Source organism: Staurois parvus, unplaced genomic scaffold, assembly GCF_062004578.1.
Source record: "Staurois parvus isolate SC_StPar_1 unplaced genomic scaffold, SC_StPar_1.0 ptg000051l, whole genome shotgun sequence".
In the NCBI taxonomy this organism is placed as follows: Eukaryota; Metazoa; Chordata; class Amphibia; order Anura; family Ranidae; genus Staurois; species Staurois parvus.
This window is the reverse complement of record NW_028317847.1, coordinates 804,951-826,461: the sequence shown is the minus strand read 5'-3', so window position 1 is coordinate 826,461 and position 21,511 is coordinate 804,951. Positions and strand designations below refer to the sequence as shown.

The 21,511-nt window shown below is 44.9% G+C and overlaps 2 protein-coding genes across 4 annotated transcripts in view; one reads left to right on the top strand and one right to left on the bottom strand.

Moving 5' to 3' along the window:
* STEAP1 (STEAP family member 1) overlaps positions 1–14,878 on the bottom strand; it is a 48,764-nt gene extending 33,886 nt beyond the window's left edge. Inside the window, exons 1-2 of one of the 3 annotated variants that reach the window (XM_089666227.1) lie at positions 14,788–14,878; positions 1,777–1,870 (exon numbers count right to left, since the gene is read on the bottom strand). In XM_089666227.1, coding sequence (XP_089522353.1) covers positions 1,777–1,803 — 27 coding nt within the window. In that variant the 5' untranslated portion in view covers positions 1,804–1,870; positions 14,788–14,878. Of the gene's footprint in view, positions 1–1,776; positions 1,871–13,369; positions 14,042–14,147; positions 14,300–14,787 lie in introns of those variants that run through there. The other 2 variants (XM_089666226.1, XM_089666228.1) reach the window with 2 other exon arrangements.
* Positions 14,317–21,511, top strand: part of LOC149470165 (uncharacterized) — a 43,720-nt gene continuing 36,525 nt past the window's right edge. The window contains exon 1 of the mRNA XM_089666230.1: positions 14,317–14,421. The gene's annotated coding sequence lies outside the window, so the exon portion shown is untranslated. The remainder of the gene's footprint in view (positions 14,422–21,511) is intronic.

Sequence of the window (21,511 nt, the reverse complement as noted above, 5' to 3'; positions counted from 1 at the left end):
TTGTAGTATAAAGGATTATCTGCAGACTAAACAAGACTGCTTTAGGGCTCATGTACATTGGTCCAAAAACACACTGCTTTCAGATTTGTACTGTAAATAGCAAAAAAGCATTTTCTCCATGATTAAGCTCCGGGGGGGCAGAGTGAAACATGTTGGGGGCATGGCTTGGCTGGAGCCCAGGCTGAGACTGCCACATACTTCTCTATTAGTGGATTTGCAGTGACGTGGGGCTTGAGGGACCTCTCTTCACCATCACAGTCCATCTCCACTCTTCATTGAAAATATAAAAAAAAAAAAAATCAGACAGACACACTCCACTTAGCTCTTCTTGTATTTTCAATACTCAGTGCATACAGTAATTTCTCCAACCCCAAACCAGCCTTGCTTCACGCATTTCACCATGCCTGGCTTGCTCACAAGGATGGGAGAAGTCAAGGAGGGAAGGAGGAAGATGAATTTAAAACACCCATATATCAATGTAGCTGTGACTCCAAAAAGCACTACTACCCAAAAGCATCTATTTTTATCTATGGGTGTTTTAAATTCCTTCTCCTCCTTGACTTCTCCTATGCTTGTGGGCAAGCCAGGAGTGGTGAAACGCATCAAGGATGGCTGGTTTTGGGTTGAAGACATTACTGTATGCAGTCAGTGCGATGCTTATTAAAAATATGGCAAGAAGATCTAATAGGAGTGTGCAGAGGAGGACTGACCATTTGGAAACTCGGACACTGCCTGAGGGCCGGGGGTCAGTAGGGGGCCCCATGAGATGCCCCTGGTACCTTTTTCATAGGCTCTTTTGAGTTTGGGCAAGGACACAGGGGTCCCATGATCCCCTATTGCCCGGGGGCCCCATGAGTTGTCAGTCCACCCCTGGGAGTGTGTCTGATTTTTTTCTATTTTCAATGAAGAGTGGAGATGGACTGTGATGGCCGGCACCCAGGTTGTCCATATGCAGGAGAGGTCAATCTTGAGTGGAGCTATGGATCTGTGTTTAAGATTTGTACTGCATTTAGTTTTATAGGGATCTGAAAGCATTCGTATTGTATGCTATGGGCTTATTGTAGTCTGTAGAGTTCGGCTGCCCAAACCTGTCCACGGTCTGATTTGGACTGTAATTTACATGGTATACATTTCTGTGAATGTTTACATGCATAACTGGACATGGCCATATGTTCTGCTGTCTAGTGGATTCAACGTCAGGGCAGAGATGAAAACAAACAATGTAATGTTGCAGGCGCAGAATGATCTCGACTTTCAGTCATAATTGACTAAATGCCAAGGTCATTCGGCACCTCCGCCGCTTCCTACACGTTAATGTTTTACATCTCACCCTGGTCCTGAATGAGTCAGTCACTAGGCAGTGGTGGTGGTGTCAATCATTCTGAATGACTGTAGGGCCAAAGTCATGTGCTCCTGCACCACTGCCTAGTGAAGGACTCATTTGAGTCAACTAGGGCTGGAGAAGATATATACTACAAAATGCACCTGAACAGTATGTGTATGTCCATAAGAGTTAGGGTGTACTATAGACCATTTGTATGCAGCATCTTGCTGACCGTTTTCTGCCAGCAAGATTCTGTGTAAATTCATAGGCCTATTTTAGACTTTAATGACTCAAATGGGGCATTCTTGTATAGCAGAAGCAACATCTCATTCAAGTATTTAGTTCATTTGCATACAGGCGTCATCAGCCCAGCACTGGATTTTTACCGGATGGGCTACAGACAATGCAGAATTATCAGGGGAGGTAGCTACTGACCAGTGTGTACCACTTACCTGTATACCAGTCTCATTCTCTTCCATGTTATCCTTGCTTGAGTTCTACCTATGGAGACATCCTTCAAGGTTTAGACTGTCCTCAGTACCGGCACTGTGAAGACAGAGACGTCAGATACATAAGGACTCCAGTTCTGGTTTCTATGGGAATCTATAGTCTTCCCTTCCAGCTGGGTTTTGGTGAATGGAATCAGTTTAGTGTGAATAATCTAATAACCGATCAACATTACGTTCAGTTTTTTTCTCATGCCAACCACAGCTAAACTGCTGGTACAAGCTTCAATTCATGTCCCGAAATGACTGAACAGCTTTGCCCTTCTGTACACCTTTACGAATACACGCATCCTCCTCTATGGCCCTCCACCAAAGAGAATGTGGGCCCCCATCTCAAATTCTTCAGCTCTGGACCAAAAGTTATCGGTGCAGCGTTGTGGGCATTTGGTGGTGCTGAGTATACCGAATACAGAACTAGGGGGGTATAAAGCCAGCTTAGTTTAACATTTATGGTTGGGATAAGTGTTAGAGTTACACTGAGCATTAAATACGAATGTATTGTGGAAGCCAAAAGCAAGCAGAGGAAAAAGGACCAGCCAACGGTATGTGCTGTGGTCTTCCTGCAGCTGAGGTTTCCCCATTTCTGACTTAGCATGCTTTGTTTTTCATTGGTCTCTATGTGGAGGTGGCCATCTTGGTAGAGGCAGGGCTTTGCTTCCTCATGACAGATCCTCCGGAAAATAGAACAGTGAGCATCACAATAATGACATCACCAAATCACATTTTTCGCTGTAGACATTCAGTCTCCTTACAAATGTCTTCTGCTATCCACCCTGATGACCACCTCATTCACATCTCCAGGGCTCAGAATTATTATTATACAGGATTTATATCGTGCAGTTTGTGCAGCGCTTTACAAAATGAAGGGAGACATTACAGTTACAATACAATTTGGTACAAGAGGAAACAGAGGGCCCTGCTCCTTAGAGCTTACAGTCTACGGAGGGAGGGTTGAGTGATACAAAAAGGTAATAGCTGTGGGGGGATGAGCTGATGGAGGAAGTAAAAAGCAGTTTTCTATTTAGAAGCAGGATAGGCTTCTTTAAAGAGAAGGGTTTTCAGGGATCGTCTAAAAGATGGATAGAGTAGGAGATAGACAGATTGGGGTAGGGAGTTCCATTGGATGGGAGAAGCTCGGGAGAAGTCCTGGAGGCGAGATAAACCCCAACCCGCCATACCACCTTCTAAACCTGTTTTACCTTTTTTTTTTCCCCTTCACATCCCTGATGTAAATATCTTTACCCTACAACAGGATTTTCCTGAAAGTCTTTCCAACTGTTGTTTCTACAATGCAAGTACAGCTGGCAAGGACAGCTTATATTTCTTCCTTCTTCTAGACCAGTGTTTCTCCACCTTTTTTTCAATCAAGGCATCCTTTAAAAATTCTGCACAAACCTCGAGGCACCCTTTAAAAAAATTTCACAACCTTGAGGCACCCATTACAAAATGTAAAAACAAAACTGATAGTTTTACAGAACACTAACATCTGCACCCAACGTCAGAGATGATTTATTCTTCCAAAGCAAATACATTTTTGCACACTGGTACTGACTACTGTTCCATTGTTTCTCTTCTCCTTCAGTTTCGCTCTCTGACTCAGCTAATTTGACCCCAGTGTTGACAGATAGGGGTGGGGGAGGGGCAAACAAGGATACTATGTAGATACCCGATGTCCTTCTCATCAACTGATGACATCATTGTTTTTTTATTGGTTGGTGGCTAGAAAGTTTTAATGGTGCACAATGAAAACTTGTGGCTTTGTGTAGCTAAAAGGCAGGCTTGATCCACCTGCTGACTTGTATACAGTTTTTGGGGCACTTTTTAGGCATTTTGCCAATGCACGCTTGAAGAAACCTAGAAGCTGCCCAGGGTGCCTGGGCACCTTGGTTGAAAGGCTATTCTAGACTGTAAACTTGTCTAGTCAGGGCGCTCATTCCTAGTTTTGTCATATATTGGTTTCTAAATGGTAGATTGGTGGACTTCTATTTTCTTTGCATTGTTTGAAAGCACAGACGCCTTTGGGAGACCAGCAAACACAAATGCTCCTGCACTTGGGGATGGACTCGATGCAGGCTACAACCACATTAAGAATGTACTGGAACATGCACACCTTACTGCCCTCAAATACACCGGGGGAATCCAAATATACTGAATGAGGAAAGAACAAAGAGAGGGCACACAGGCCTAGTGCATTACCATAAGAAATGTTTAATAATAAAATAGGTGTTGTACTCACAAACGAGAATAAAGTCAAGGCACATCATAAAAGAACAGCTGGATCAACACCGCGCTGAGTAACAGTCCGCAATGGGGAGTGTAGACATCCAATAGGCTGACGCGTTTCGAGGACTTGCCTCTTCCTCAGAGCCCTTCCTCAGAGCTGTGAGGAAGAGGCAAGTCCTCGAAACGCGTCAGCCTATTGGATGTCTACACTCCCCATTGCGGACTGTTGACCCAGCTGTTCTTTTATGATGTGCCTTGACTTTATTCTCGTTTGTGAGTACAACACCTATTTTATGCCTTTGGGAGACCATTGCATCCACTATTTGCCATGTACTGAGCTGTCAGACAGCGGAGCTGATTCCAGTGGCTCTGTATCTTGTGATTTCCATGATAGCCAATCCTTGTTGATTCCAATCCTTCTTCTTACAATGGAAAAAGGACAGGAATTGTAGAAAACTACAAATGGGAAATAAGTGAATGGATCTACAACATGTATCAGTCTTTATGTTAGTTTACCATAATCCCTTGCAAAGAAAGAACACATTTTTGTCAAATCAACAGATATGTTGCTGATAAGAGAAAGTGAACATGTCAGCAGTGTGATGCTCCTTTATTGTCCAATCGCCATGCTGGGGGGGGGGGGGGGTCCAGGACCAAACCTTGTTGTCCAAATGTAGTGGAAAACAAAATAAGTCACTGACCTGGTGATGGAGTGTGGTAGGGGTGGATGGGTTACAAGGCTGAACAGAAGTACCAACCCCAGTCAGGTAAGACAAGTGACAGTTTACATATACTGTATATATATATATACTACCAATTGTACAAATGTTTAAAAATATATTTATTGATGTATTAATGATTACAGAGCTGCATTAATACGTGTCTTTTATATCTGCCTAGGGTTTAGCTTTTAGTAGAATGAATCTGCAGGATAACATAAAATGAGCACTTCTTAGAAATGTATAAATGGCAGTATCCTTAAATGTGAGTATACAGAATGGAGCCAATCTGTCCCGTATCCTGGGGTCAGAGGAGCAAACAGCCAACCACTGAATCACACGGCCTACTGAGCGCCCTCTGATGAATGCCCCTATTATCCTCCACTAGTAAAAACCATTTTCCTTAGTAAATAAACCCACAGAGGCCGGTTTCTGTGCCGTTCTCCATGGATTCTGCCAGGTCTATGTCAATGTCAAAGTGTCTGGGAAACGTCTGGATAGGTTCATGGACAATCCGGTTTATTATGCAAACCAAGACCTTCGCCACTGGAAGGTAAAAATAGAATAAAAACCATGAAAATAATCTACCACAGCATGAAGATTCTGTTATTTTTACACCAGTTAAAGTGTCCCTCTACCTTTCATGCTGCCCATACCTACAGTATACCCACACAATTGTTCACCATAGCCATCATTTTACCTTTCATGCTGCCCATACCTACAGTACACCCATACAATTGTTCACCATAGCCATCATTTTCATACCGCCCATACATACAGTATACCCATACTATTGTTCACCATAGCCATCATTTTACCTTTCAAGCCGCCCATACCTACAGTATACCCATACAATTGTTCACCATAGCCATCATTTTACCTTTCATGCTGCCCATACCTACAGTACACCCATACAATTGTTCACCATAGCCATCATTTTCATGCCGCCCATACATACAGTATACCCATACTATTGTTCACCATAGCCATCATTTTCATGCCGCCCATACATACAGTATACCCATACTATTGTTCACCATAGCCATCATTTTACCTTTCATGCCGCCCACACCTACAGTATACCCATACAATTGTTCACCATAGCCATCATTTTACTTTTCATGCCGCCCATACCTACAATATACCCATACAATTGCTCACCATAGCCATCATTTTACCTTTCAAGCCGCCCATACCTACAGTATACCCATACAATTGTTCACCATAGCCATCATTTTACCTTTCATGCTGCCCATACCTACAGTACACCCATACAATTGTTCACCATAGCCATCATTTTCATGCCGCCCATACCTACAGTACACCCATACAATTGTTCACCATAGCCATCATTTTACCTTTCATGCCGCCCACACCTACAGTACACCCATACAATTGCTCACCATAGCCATCATTTTACCTTTCATGCCGCTCATACCTCCAGCATGCCCATACAATTGTTCACCACAGCCATCATTTTACCTTTCATGCCGCCCATACCTACAGTACACCCATACAATTGTTCACCATAGCCATCATTTTGTTTTAGGTCTCATGCATGATAAGATGATAAGAGGCTAAAAATACATCAAGTGTGAAATTCTGGGCATTTTCTAAACGCTCCACTTGGTGACCCAAAAGGGGAACGTTGAATATTACAATTCAATATCTTATATTTACCAAACTGAAAAAAAATACACATTTTAATTATTAGTTTGGACTAAAAATACTTATGTATCACTGTAATACATTAAGAATATGTAGAACATGTAAAAAAACACTATATATTTCCATTAAAGCTGAACTCCAGAAAGATAAAAAGGCACATTTTAATGTTGCTCTGTAATCATTATTACACCATTAAATGTAAACAGTGTAGGTATAAGACTTTTACCTGCTATCAGTCTCTTGTAATCCATGTACAACAGAGCACAGAGTGGGAGATAAAGAAGCAGAACAGGGAGCCAGTTAGTTTTGCTGCACTGCTGATGTGCTAACAATGGACATGCTGATAGGAGGAGAGAGCAAAGTGAAAGACAGGTGAGCTCATCAGTCTGCTGAATCTCTTTTAACTGTCCAGTCACAGGTTGGTGGAGGGACAAAGAGCTGTTTAAAGTGTTTGTTACCCCAACATTTCCTTTTTCTGATATGTGTCTGTTGTACCATGTCCTTATATTAAAGTGGTTGTAAAGGTTCAAGGTTTTCTACCTTCATGCATTCTATGCATGAAGGTAAAAAACTCTCTGTGCAGCAGCCCCCCCCCCCCTCCACCAATACTTACCTAAGCCCCTCTTGTTCCAGAGATGTGCACTGCTGCAGTCTTGGCTATCCCAGGACTCCCTCTGTCAATCACAGCCAGTGATCCAATGAGGAGAGGCCAAGGCTCAGTATGTGAATGGACACACGGAGCAGATGGTGCCCCCATAGCAAGCCGCTTGCTGTGGGGGCACCCGATAGGAGGGAGAGGCCAGGAGAGCCTACGGGGGACCCGAGAAGAGGATCCAGGCTACTCTGTGCAAAATCACTGCACACAGCAGGTAAGTATAGACATGTTTGTTATTTTTAGAAAAAAAAATGTAAACTTTAAGTATCAGTTTACAGATTATCCTGTTCTCTCTGTACTGCTTACTTTGTGTAACATACCTGGTGTCCTTGCCAGTTTCCCTGCTATTCTGTTTCAAACTGACCACGCTAGGCATGGAAGTGTCAGGAGCACAATCTGCCTATCCTCCAAGGACTTGTGCTACCCCCCCCCCTTCACCGGTAAGATCAGTGTACTGATCTTTCTCAGCCTTATGCTGACACTCCCTCTACAGTCTCCAACCCCACCTGTCTAAGCCCCTTATGTGCCTGAGAACAGAAGGAATGTGATCACCTATGAAAAAAAAAAAAAGGATTTATAATTTTTTAAGTATCTACCGTATATGCACACGTTTTGCCTGTCATTTATATTTTAAACTGAGTGGGCTGTTTTACAAGGTTTAGGTTCACATATTCTGTACTTTAATTGTTACTTAAATACAGCATAGAAATATCATGTCTCTTCCTTTGCCAGATCAGGCATTGCTATGTGGCAGTGCTGTGTAAATCTTGGATCTGGATGAACAGAAACGTAACATTTTGGCAGGTAATAGCACTTACTTATGTACAGTATTTCATCATTACCTTAGTTGGCCTATACAATGCACATATTCTTTAAACTGAAAATTCTATATAATTCAAACAAACTCATGCATCCATCCATGTCTCCATGCTTTATTTTGTTGAGAAATCACTTTAAAAATACCCCCCAGGCATTTCTAGCCATGGCCAGATTGATGGCTAGAAATGATTCTGGTAGTATTTGTGTCCGGGAGCAGGGGCGGACTGACCATTTGAGCACTCGGGCACTGCCCGAGGGCCCGGGCTCAGTAGGGGGCCCCATGAGATGCCCCTGGTACCTTTTTCATAGGCTTTCTTGAGTTTGGGCAAGGACACAGGGGCCCCATGATCCCTTATTGCTCGGGGGCCCCATGAGTTGTCAGTCCGCCCCTGTCCGGGAGTTTATCTGCTCTTAGCTCAGGTACGCAGGCAGGAGAGTGTGCTTAGCTGAGAAAACCCCCCATCCCCTCCTCCAGATGAAAGAAAAAAAAATGCCCATGAAGATCCTGGGATGTATGACATTTTGGCCTAGACCAGAAATCATCTGAAAAAATTAAAAAATAATAAAAAATATTTTAAATAAATATAGTAAACCTTTCTAGCAATGTACTAAGGCTAGCAGCAAAAGGATTAAAAATGATTAATGTTGAATGAGAAAGTTTTTGTTCCGCTTTATGGAGGTGAATAATGATGAACTACCTGGACGGTATGAGGAAGGAGTCTCAGAACAGGGAAGGGGTGTGAGAGATGTGCTAAGCGAGGAGGAAGAAGTTCCCAAGTGGGTCAAAGGTTTTGGATGTGCGTCTAAACAGAGACAAAATAGAAGGAGAAGCTGGACCGGTGAGTTATATAGCAGGATTTTGAACAGGACCCTCTATTAGCGAACGAGAACCTGGAAGCAACATGTATTTATTTATTTATTATAGCGCCATCAGTTTACGCAGCACTTTACATATATATTGTACATTCACATCAGTCCCTAACCCTCACGGAGCTTACAATCTAAGGTCCCTAACTCACATTCATACATACACATACTAGGGACAACTTAAACAGGAGCTAATTAACCTACCAGCATGTCTTTGCAGTGTGGGAGGAAACCGGAGTACCCGGAAGAAACCCACACAGGCACAGGGAGAACATGCAAACTCCAGGCAGGTGGTGCCGTGGTTGGGATTTGAACTGCAATGCCAGGCAGAAGCCATTTAGCCGCTGTGCTGCCCACATGTATTATATCACTTCCATTTCTGTTATCACTTTCCCCAGTCTCTGTGACCAAGGAAGAAGTTAATGGAGAACGATCTAAAAGCCAACATCTGCTGAAGGTTGCAAGGTCCAGAAAGAGAAAATAAAATGCTCTTCTATTTTTCCTTTTCATTTTGAAACCTAATACTGATGATAGATAGACTGACCAGGCTGGAACCTGCCCTAACCAGTTCATGGTGTAGGCATTCATTAATGACACATGACAGACATACCATCCATCTACTGTCACATTGTCTGCTTCTAAACAACAAAAATATACAGAAATTGAAGAACATGTAAACTCAAAATCCAGATACGACTTAAGTTCAATACAGATCAGAGGGACAATCCAAAGAGCACCCATCTCGTTTCGGGGGTCCTAAACCAAGTCCTTCATCAGGGCTTGAGACTGGAAACAATATAAGTAGACTACAGTGAAATGGACCTTTAATGGTGGTTCTTCAGAAAGGATTACAAGCACAGGTCCTGTCTTGTCCTCTGCTGGTGTGTGTGCAAAAGTCCACCAAAATCCATAATAAAGTACGTGACTCTTCCTTCTGTCTCTGAAAACACCAGTTGGCCAGTTTCTTCACCGGCCCAGATTTATGTCACTGGGAAGCAATTGTTACACCTGTAGAAGGACCCAACCAATGTCTATACTTACTTAGTTCTCACCCCCTAAAGAGCGGTGGTTTAGTCCCAAGGGTCTTTCCCCAGTAGGTGGTCTAGCAGCCAGGCACACAGTTTCAGTCACTCCTCCAGCTCAATGATCAGTCTAGGGGTATTCTTTTTGAAAAACTTGAAATCAGATGGGTGCAGGGTGGGATACTCCAGCAACGTCAAAGCGAAGTTCCACCCAAAAGGGGAAATTCAGCTTTAAACTACTAAATACCTTTTCTCATCAGGTATATATCAGTATTGTGACTTCTATCAGTGTCCAGCTGAGCACTGACTAAAGCTTGTAGGAGGAGTGTTCATTCTCCTCTGACTGTCCTATGAGGCTGCAGGACCCATGGACCCTCTGTCTGGGCAGTGCTAATTGGTCCTGTGCTGATCACATGCACTCTCCCAAGAAAAAAACAAAAAACAAAACTTTCTAGCAATACACACCAAACCGAACATGTACAGCTTGCCTCCAAGGCTCTGTTCTATCAGCAGATGGATTGGGGACAGTAGAAGAAGGGGAGGATTAGAGAAGACAAAATCAAACAGCCTTTTTACACAATACGGAGGATTAACCCCTTAGGTTCCACAGTGAATATAACAAGCATGCTTTACTGCATAGACAGACTATGGCACCCTTTAACATGCATTAACAATGCTCCTCAAATGCCTTGTGAGATTCTTTTTTTCTCAGGTGCGGCAGCTCTTGCTTCCCCTCTGAAAAGCAATCCAAAGTGGATAGCTTTTCAGACAGCATTTGATAGGTTGCCTTCACGCTGCCCGTTTTAACCCCTAAAAATGCTGACCCATGTGGCTGCAGTCACCGTCCCACATTAATATTATAATTATCATTCAGGATTTATATAGTGCCAACAGTTTGCTTTACAATATATAGGGAGACAGTCCAGTTACATTACATTAAGAGCTGCTCATAAGAGCTTACAGTCTAGGAGGGTGGGACAAGTGGTACAAAAGGTAATACCTGTGAGGGCTGAGCTCATGGAAGAATTAAAAGATCAGTTGTTAGGTAATGGCGGGATAGACTTGAGTTTTCAGAGATCGCCTGAAGGTGGCCTGAGTAGGAGATAGCCAGACAGATTGAGATAGAGAGTTCCAGAGGATGGGAGAGGCTCTGGAGAAGTCCTGAAGACAAGCATAGGAGGAGGTGAAAAGGGAGCTAGAAAGCAGGACTTGGTAGGAGCAGAGAGGATGGGTTGGGTGATATTTGAGACAAGATTAGTGATGTAGCTTGGGGCAGAATTGTGAATGCATTGTATGCGGTTTGGCATTGGTGACAGTACTAGGGTTACCACCCTTTAAAACTGAACACATTAATTACACAGGTTCTGAGGTGAATTTATTGCAGGTAAGGCACTAAGTGAGTTTAATTACCACCTTAATCAGCCCCAGAACCTGTGTAATTAGCATGCGTTCGGTTTTAAAGGGATGAGGTGGCAACCGTGGAGGGTACTGCACGGGGGAAAGCGTCATAGCCTCGGCATGTGTACAGCCCTGAATGAGTGCATGCAATGTATGGGTGGGTGGGTGGTAAAACCACGATCAACTGCTTACATTAACCACCCCCCGGCCCCATGTCTGAACAAGCCCTACAATGCTAAAATGAAAAATTACCACTTTTGACAGTTTGCAGTTGTGTCTTAAAGGATTTTAACATGAAGATGAACACCCTACACCCCCCCTCCCCAGTCCCACTTATCTCCATGGGTGATGAGCCGTCAGTGCCCTAGCAGCTGGTCTGGGGATTTGAAATCCTCACTCTTCTTTCTGCAGGGCTTCCGGGAAAGATCAGAGCTCTGTATGAGCACTGACCAATCAGAATCACTCTAATCCGTCCTGGAGGCCCTGCAGAAAGAAGAAGAAGAGCGAGGAGTTCAAATCCCCAGGCCACTGCTCCGGATGCGAGGAGGGCACGGACAGCTCATCACCCCTGGAGGTAAGTATAGTGGTGACTGGAGGAAGTAGGGAGGCTGTAGGGTGTAAGGCTCGGTTCACACTGCCGTGACTTGGAGTCTGACTTGTGAGACCCCCGAGTTGCATGACATGTGACATCCCATGTTAGTCAATGAGAACTGTCTTAATTAGCACTACTTTCTCCGACTTTAGAAAAGGTTCCTCTACTACTTCAAGGCGATTTCTATCCGACTTGAGCCTGTACACTTTAAAGTGTTACTAAACCCAGGACCCTGCACTCACTATATCCGGTCTCCCCGGACCCGGCACTCACTATATCCGGTCTCCCCGGACCCGGCACTCACTATATCTGGTCTCCCCGGACCCGGCACTCACTATATCCGGTCTCCCAGGACCCGGCACTCACTATATCCGGTCTCCCCGGACCCGGCACTCACTATATCCGGTCTCCCAGGACCCGGCACTCACTATATCCGGTCTCCCAGGACCCGGCACTCACTATATCCGGTCTCCCAGGACCCGGCACTCACTATATCCGGTCTCCCAGGACCCGGCACTCACTATATCCGGTCTCCCAGGACCCGGCACTCACTATATCCGGTCTCCCAGGACCCGGCACTCACTATATCCGGTCTCCCAGGACCCGGCACTCACTATATCCGGTCTCCCAGGACCCGGCACTCACTATATCCGCTCTCCCAGGACCCGGCACTCACTATATCCGCTCTCCCAGGACCCGGCACTCACTATATCCGCTCTCCCAGGACCCGGCACTCACTATATCCGATCTCCCAGGACCCGGCACTCACTATATCCGATCTCCCAGGACCCGGCATTCACTATATCCGGTCTCCCAGGACCCGGCATTCACTATATCCGGTCTCCCAGGACCCGGCATTTACTATATCTGGTCTCCCAGGACCCTGCATTCACTATATCTGGTCTCCCACAGTACACAGGACATGGAAATGCAATTATTTTAGTAAAATTAAACTGCTAAATACCTTTTCTTATCAGCAGTATATAGCAGTCTTGTGACATCTATCAGTGTTCAGCAGAGCACTGGTTAAAGCTTTTAGGAGGAGTTTTCATTCTGCTCTAGGAGGATGCAGAACCCCTGACCTTTGTGTGGACAGTGCTGATCACATGCCCTCTACCGGAAAAAAAAAAAATATCTCTAGCAATACACACCAAACTGAGCATGTGCAGAGTGACCCCACACAATATCCTTTAGATTGTAGGCTCCACGAGTAGGGCCCACATATTCCTTCTGTACTGAAATGTATTGTAATTGTACTGTCTCCCTTATATTGTCCATCCCCCAGCAGGGCCCTCCTAACCCTCTTGTATTGAACTGTATTGTCTCCCATTATATTGTAAAGCGCTGAGCAAACTGTTGGCGCTATATAAATCCTGTATAATAATAATAATGTCTTATCAGGAGGTAAGGACACTGGAAGAAGGGGAGGATCAGAGAAGTCAGGATCAAACAGCATTTTTAAACAGTGCAGATGATTAACTCCTTAGGTTCCACAGTGAGTATAACAAGCATGCTTTACTACAAATACAGACTGATTTTACTGTTGTGTGTTTAGTAACACTTTAATAGAAGTCACCTCCAAGTTGGATCCTCATCTATATTGATGCGACTTGGATCCGGCATTACAGGAAGATTACCCAGGGAAAGTCCATTGGCATGAGAGTCACTTTTATAAAAGTTGCAATCCAGTCGCATGCAGTCGCCAGGAAGTCGCCGTACAAAGTCAAAGTTTTCTCTGAAAAGGTGAACTTACACTTTAAATAGCATCACAGAAGTGAATGGCGGCAGTTACAAAGCAGCAGCGCCTGCCGAACTCTGCAGTATTATTTCTGCCCGTCTGCGACACAAGACAACGCTGTGCCGCTGTGTGTACACGGTCATCTGCTCGCTGTTATAACAATTGTGAGTGACATTGGTAGACGATCGGGAAGCAATAAAAATGCAAACCACCTGTGTGAACGAGGCCTTACATACAGAGCAGGTCACACACACAGCTAATGTGTATCACATTGTATTGGTATTGTTCTGTCACATGTTCTGTCCCCCTTTGTAATGTACAGCGCTGAGCGAACTATTGGCGCTTTATAAATACTGTATAATAATAATAATAATAATATTCACAAACAATTGCAGCTGATCCCGGTCACACGACTGCAGATCCTGTTTGTAGATGCGCCTTTAGGCTACACTGGCTGCGAAATGGTTAAAGTTATTTCCTGTAATAAGCGACTCAGGGAAAAAAAAATGTCATAGAGTTCCCAAACTTTTATCCCGAGTCTGAAAAACATTGAAAAAGACACTCTCAGCATCTGAGGTTTTTGTTTTTCCGGGAGAAAGTATAGAGTTGTACTCACCGAAGTTTGCTGACAGCCAACGTGACAGTGTTGTGTTCTGAGCCGGCAGCTCGGGATCCTGTTCGTTAGCCTGCCTCCAGGAGGACACGCCCTTTAAGTACTCGCACACCCCTTCCCCAGACACAGCGTGACCCAATCTGCACTACAACACCCAGCGTCACACAACGTCACTGCTCCCCGACGGCAGGAAGGACACATCACCTCCAACCCACCGGACGGGATACAAGACTTCAATCCCAGATTGCTGACTGGTTTAACCTCTTGTTGCAAGGAGGTGTGTAGCTGCGATTCCCGGGGCCCCATTGCAACATTTTCCCAGGGAACTCTCGCTGTAGCCCAGCGGTTCTCAACCTGTGGGTCACGACCCCTTTGGGGGTCGAATGTCCCTTTCACAGGGGTCGCCTAAGACCATCGGAAAACATGTATTTCCAATGTGTAAAGAGCAGTTACTGTGTAGAAAGCAGCAGTATTGGAGGTAAAACGACACTCATGAATTATAATTACTGGGTAAATAATTTATGGTTGGGGGTCACCACAACATGAGGAACTGTATTAAAGGGTCGCCGCATTAGGAAGGTTGAGAACCACTGCTGGAGCAGGTGACGGTGTCAGCCTTGCCAATATTTGTCATTGAACTTACCGGAGAGTACGCCTAAATCAAGGACAGGCAGCAGGAGAGCTGTCAGCAGAGTCAGGACACTACCAGGGAGGAAAGTGACAGTCAGGACACTACGAGGGAGGAAAGTGACAGTCAAGATACTACCATGGAGGAAAGTGACAGTCTGCTATAATAAGAACAACCATAATGATATGTTATATAACAACATTTATACTGATATATAACAGGGATCTCCAAACTTTTTAAACAAAGGGCCAGTTTACTGTCCTTCAGAACTAAAGGGGGCCGGACAGCTGCCATTAGAAGTAGAAAAGGTCCTGAGGTCAGTGTCATTGGGAGGAACTGTGCCCCATTGTGGGTGTCATTGGGAGGAACTGTGCCCCATTGTGAGTGTCATTGGGAGAAACTGTGCCCCATTGTGAGTGTCATTGGGAAGAACTGTGCCCCATTAACGGTGTCATTGGGAGGAACTGTGCCCTATTGTGGGTGTCATTGGGAGGAACTGTGCCCTATTGTGGGTGTCATTGGGAGGAACTGTGCCCTATTGTGGGTGTCATTGGGAGGAACTGTGCCCCATTGTTGCTGTCATTGGGAAGAACTGTGCCCCATTGTCGGTGTCATTGGGAAAAACTGTGCCCCATTGTTTGCGTCATTGGGAGAAACTGTGCCCCATTGTGGGTGTCATTGGGGGAAACTGTGCCCCATTGTGGGTGTCATTGGGGGAAACTGTGCCCCATTGTGGGTGTCATTGGGGGAAACTGTGCCCCATTGTGGGTGTCATTGGGGGAAACTGTGCCCTATTGTGGGTGTCATTGGGAAGAACTGTGCCCCAATGTTGTCATTGGGAGGAACTGTGCCCCACTGTTGTCATTGGGAGGAACTGTGCCCCACTGTTGTCATTGGGAGGAACTGTGCCCCACTGTTGTCATTGGGAGGAACTGTGCCCCACTGTTGTCATTGGGAGGAACTGTGCCCCACTGTTGTCATTGGGAGGAACTGTGCCCCACTGTTGTCATTGGGAGGAACTGTGCCCCACTGTTGTCATTGGGAGGAACTGTGCCCCACTGTTGTCATTGGGAGGAACTGTGCCCCACTGTTGTCATTGGGAGGAACTGTGCCCCACTGTTGTCATTGGGAGGAACTGTGCCCCACTGTTGTCATTGGGAGGAACTGTGCCCCACTGTTGTCATTGGGAGGAACTGTGCCCCACTGTTGTCATTGGGAGGAACTGTGCCCCACTGTTGTCATTGGGAGGAACTGTGCCCCACTGTTGTCATTGGGAGGAACTGTGCCCCACTGTTGTCATTGGGAGGAACTGTGCCCCACTGTTGTCATTGGGAGGAACTGTGCCCCACTGTTGTCATTGGGAGGAACTGTGCCCCACTGTTGTCATTGGGAGGAACTGTGCCCCACTGTTGTCATTGGGAGGAACTGTGCCCCACTGTTGTCATTGGGAGGAACTGTGCCCCACTGTTGTCATTGGGAGGAACTGTGCCCCACTGTTGTCATTGGGAGGAACTGTGCCCCACTGTTGTCATTGGGAGGAACTGTGCCCCACTGTTGTCATTGGGAGGAACTGTGCCCCATTGTCTGTGTCTTTTGGAGAAACTGTGCCCCATTGTCGGTGTCATTGGGAAAAACTGTGCCCCATTGTTGGTGTCATTGGGAAGAACTGTGCCCCATTGTTGGTGTCATTGGGAAAAACTCTGCCTCTTTGTTGGTGTCATTGGGAAAAACTGTGCCCCATTGTTGCTGTCATTGGGAAAAACTGTGCCCCATTGTTGCTGTCATTGGGAAAAACTGTGCCCTATTATTGGTGTCATTGGGAAAAACTGTGCCCCTTTGTTGGTGTCATTGGGAGGAACTGTGCCCCATTGTTGGTGTCATTGGGAGGAATTATGCCCATTCATTGCTCTCAGTGTGTGGGGGGGGTGTAATTATGCCCCATTGTTGTTATCAGTAGATGAAAATAGTGCCCTGAGGGCCAGATAACAGCAAGCAAAGGGCCACAGTTTGGAGACCACTGATATATAAAAATAAAATATAATGAATTGTTATAAAAGTGATATTAAAGTTACATAATTAGTCTGGCTGAAAACAAGACAAAATTCCATCCAGTTCAACCAAAAAAAACCAAAAAAACTTATAATCCTACACCCACAGCTGATCCAGAGGAAGGCAAACACCCAGCAAAGCATGATCCAATTTGTTCCTGCAGGGGAGAAAATTCCTTCCTGATCCCCCGAGAGGCAATCGGATATTCCCTGGATCAACTTTACCTATTAAGTGGTTGTGAAGGCTGGAGGTTTTTTTACTTTCATACATTCTATGCATGAAGGTAAAAACCTTCTGTGTGCAGCAACCCCCCAGCCCCCCCTAATACATACCTGAGCCTCATCCTGATCCAGCAATGTGTATGACAGCCTTAGCTGTCCTTAGTCTCTGCCTCCTCACTGCATGAGACAGCAAGCAGGAGCCATAGGCTCCTACTGCTGTCAATCACAGCCAGTCAGCCAATGAGAGAGAGAGGGGGCAGGGCCAAGCCTTCCTGTGTGAGGCTCCATTTCCACCAATGAGTTTTTTAGTGATTTTTGCAGAAACGCACTACAGTCCATTTACCATGGTTTCCTATGAGCTGCTGTGTTTTTGGAAAGGACTTTTTTAAAAGCAAAAAGCAACATTTTTGCTACAATAGAGTTCAATGGAGAATCTGCTGAAATGCATGGTAGTGTGTTTGTGCCGCATTTTGCGTTTTGCATTTTTATTCTGCCCAGCAAAAAAAGAGTCTACTTTAAAAAAAAAAGTGCTGAACAAACCGCAAAACGCAGTAAAAATGCATCAAAAACGCATCAAAAACGCATGTAGAAAATTGCAAAACGAACTGCGAAAAGCACTTGAAAATGGACAAAAAGCAAACTGCATAGGTGTGAACGCAGCCTGAATGGACACACAGAGCAGCAGGCGCTTGCTATGGGGGCACCCGATAGAAAGGAGGAGCCAGGAGAGCCTACAGGGGAGCCAAGAAGAGGAGGATCCGGGCTGCTATGTGCAAAAGCACTGCACACAGCAGGTAAGTATAGCGTGTTTTTTTACAAAAAAAAAAGGAAGCTATAGAATCGCTTTAAGGCTCCATGCACATTAGCATTTTTTTAAAGCTCCTAGAAGCTAGTGTTTTCCTATGTGCCCATGCACACTACTTTAGGCTATTAGCGTTTTTTGAGCTTCAGCTTCTAGGAGCAGAAAAATCATTTTTTTGCAGTTTTTTTGAGCATTTTTCCAACCAAAAAACCCCTGCTAAATGCTACTAAAACATTCCAGGGTTTTTTTTCTACCTTTTTTTGAATGCTTCTGAGCTTAAAAAAAACACCAGTGTGCATGGAGCCTAAACTCTCAGTTTTAAGCATTTTTCAGCAGCTGATTTCATCATTTTCTCAGAATGCAGCTTCTTTATCCTATAGGCTCCATTCACATTAGCGTGTCTCCAAAGTGCAACTTTTATGCGACTTTTGGTGCTACTTTCCATTCTCTGGAACAAAGTTGCATCAAAAGTCGCACCAAGGTCATGCAGGCACCTTTTCAAAATCACTACGACTTTAAGTTGCACATATTTGAATGGCAAAAGAACGGGCTGCGACTTGTTATGCAACTTGCAAAGCAGGAATACGAAACAAAGAGACCTATTAGTAAAAGCAGCACATTATACACACACTACACATAGTTAGACACATATTTAACCCCTTAATCACTCTAGATGTTAACCCCTTCCCAGCCAGTGTCATTAGTACAAGGACAGTGCATAGTAGTATCACGGATCACTGTATTAGTGTCATTGGTGATGTCAGTGGCAGTTAGTTCCCTCCCAGCGTCAGTTAGTGTCAGATTGGCTGCCACACTATCACAGTCCCAATTATAAGTTGCTGTCAAACACCACTAGTAGTATAAAAAAAATTCCAGTATTGTTTTTGGACTCTATAACTTACACTTATTATACAGTTATTGGGGTTTTTTTCTACCAGGCATGCAGCAGAACACATTTTGGGCAAACTTTATGAAGAAATGAGATTTCAATTTTATTTCTATTCGATATGTTTTATAGCAGAAAGTAAAAATATATACAGTATATTTTTTCAAAAATGTCGGCCTTTTTTTGTTAGTGTAGAACCCTTTAGTGTGTTACTAGAATAGTGGAGTGAATTGTAGGTAAAGTCATTGTTATGACTCATTATAATTGTGTGAGTCAGTGATTAAGGTTGGGTTATTGCAGGTCAGATGGATGACTCAACAGTTTGTGGCTTTATCACCTCCTTCTGACTCTGGAGGACCACAGAACCTTTCAGAAGTCAGTAAGCAGGAAGAGGTGGAAACATGATCTGCATGTTCCCAATCCCAGGTTTGGAGGCCCTGATAGAGTGGTGGGCTGGCCCATAAATATAGGAGAGTCAGGCTGACAGAGGGATTGGGTGAAATATGCAGTGCTGAAAAGACCGTCTGTGCCTGGAAGGGGTCCCCTAGGTCTAGGGGTGGCCAGTCTCCAGACTGGGCTTGGGAGGATACATTCAGCAGTGAGGCACGAGTGGGGTAGAGATCTGCCCAGTATATCTAGTAGAACCCTTAAAGTCAAGGTCAGAGAGAGGGGCAACATGGCGGGTTACCTACAACTTTGTGACCCAGTGGTCAGCTTTGCTATGGTATTGGGATCGGTACTGGGCCATCGGATGGTGGATACCGGTGTGCGCTTGGAACACTGGGGAGGATTCACCCTCAGCAAAGTTGATGGAGTAGAGAGACTATGCTTGCTATGTCCTGACTACTGGAGACCTACTACAGCGATCTGAGCCTGGCTGAGGTGTGGGCACTGTGATGAGCCACTGATGAGACTGGTACCTAGCAACCTGCCACCGGTCATCTATTCAGTGGATTTGAACTCAGGTCTGTGCATGGAGAGGAAGGAAGAATCCCGGTGAATGGTGTGTGTTGTGTGATCCTACAGTTTGTCAGGTATCCGCCACTACTCTTGTGGGAAAAGCCAGATGATAGCCACGGAGAAGGAAGACTCGCAACTAGAGGCAAGTATGGTTGGTTCAACTCAAGTTGTCCTCCAGGAGAGGCCAGCTGCTGAAGTTCGTCCTGTCACCCCCACTCGGAAAGGGTCTAGTCCAGACTGCATATCTTCAGGTGAGCTGGTGGGAAGTGACGGTCGGGTTGTGAATGATTGGGGGTCTCCAAGACTGGAAGCTGAGTTTGGGCCCCTGGAGATAGAGACTGAGTATTCCCTGAAGAGTGATTCGGATGATGAATGGCATTGGGAGGATGCTTAGGACATTACTGACCTACATGAGGGACTATCTGGAGGCGAAGCAGGATGGGGGGAAAGGACCATTACCCCAACCAGGCAGGATGAGCAGCTGACGCAGAGCTACCATCGACTCCTGCAAAGAGACAGCAACTAAACCAACCAGACTTAACTCACGTCCATCATCGGACCCGGGAGGGGTCATGGGATATGAAGAGCAGGAAACAGGCTCTACAAACTGTGGATTATCCAGTCTACACGGGCCTGTGTACTACCTGGATGGGGCAAATACAAGGAGCTCCCTAGATTCTTCAGGTTCCAAAGAGATGTACAAAGGAGAACTGCACTGGAGTGGGGATTGGACTTCCCATTTGTCCCCATAGATGTTATAGACACTATCTAGACCTCCCACTCTCATTGGGAAGAGGAAATGATTTGGGACTATATGCATGTTCCCAAGTGTCAACGGGGGTCTCCTAACCTTGATGTGTTGGTCCATTTTCAAGATATTCAGCTGGAGTGGAGATGAGGAGGGGCCATCTAGAAGGACCGAGTGGTCATCATTAAGGCCGACTGGCCCAGCAGGAGCTACTCGGTGGCTGAATGGGGTCCCAATGGAGAAGTCACCAGACTACCTTTCCTTGAGCTGTACTGGTGAAAGTGCTTGGGAAAACCCCTTTTTCTTTGTTGAGCTGTTGGGTCAAAGCATGCCACCCATCGTTTTTGTTTCTTCCCATGGCTTGATATTGTGGGAGAGATTTGGTGGTAAGGCTCATAACATTATTAAAGAGACTGATGATATAGAGGGTTGTGTATCTTTTCTCCCTTGCAGGTTCATCATGGACGGCGGTCCTTCTATTCAAATTTGGGACTTTATGATTTTTTTTTTTTATAATATTTTCTACAGTATGCTGGAGCGCTTCCTTTTAGGGGGAGATGCTCCAACTAAAAAAAATTAAAAATGTGTCTATAGTTTGCCTATTGATAATATGTGATTTGTGTATATATGCTTAACAAATATGCTAGCTGCAGGGAGCTGTAGTTAGGATGTACAGTATGTTGCCTATAGTACTTTTGATAGCTATATTGACTTAAAGTATATTTGCTAGCCACAGGGAGCTGCAGGCAGGATGTATATATGTTCTGGTTTGACAACTTGCTGGCTACAGAGATCAGTACTCAGAATGTACATATGCCTTAATTACATTTTGAAAACAAAAGGTGTATTCTTGTGTCTATCTATATATTTGATATTGAATATTTATTTGTACATATCCCCTTCCAAGTTTGTACCCATTACTTCTCCATTTTTTTGCTTATGGGATTCCCTATCTCCTGGGCTCAGGAGCTATTTTTGTACATATTTTTCCAGCCAAGGGGGACATGGCTGTTTTTTTGGGGGGAGTGTAGCATCCTCTAGTGTGCTACTAGAATAGTGTAGTGAATTGTAGG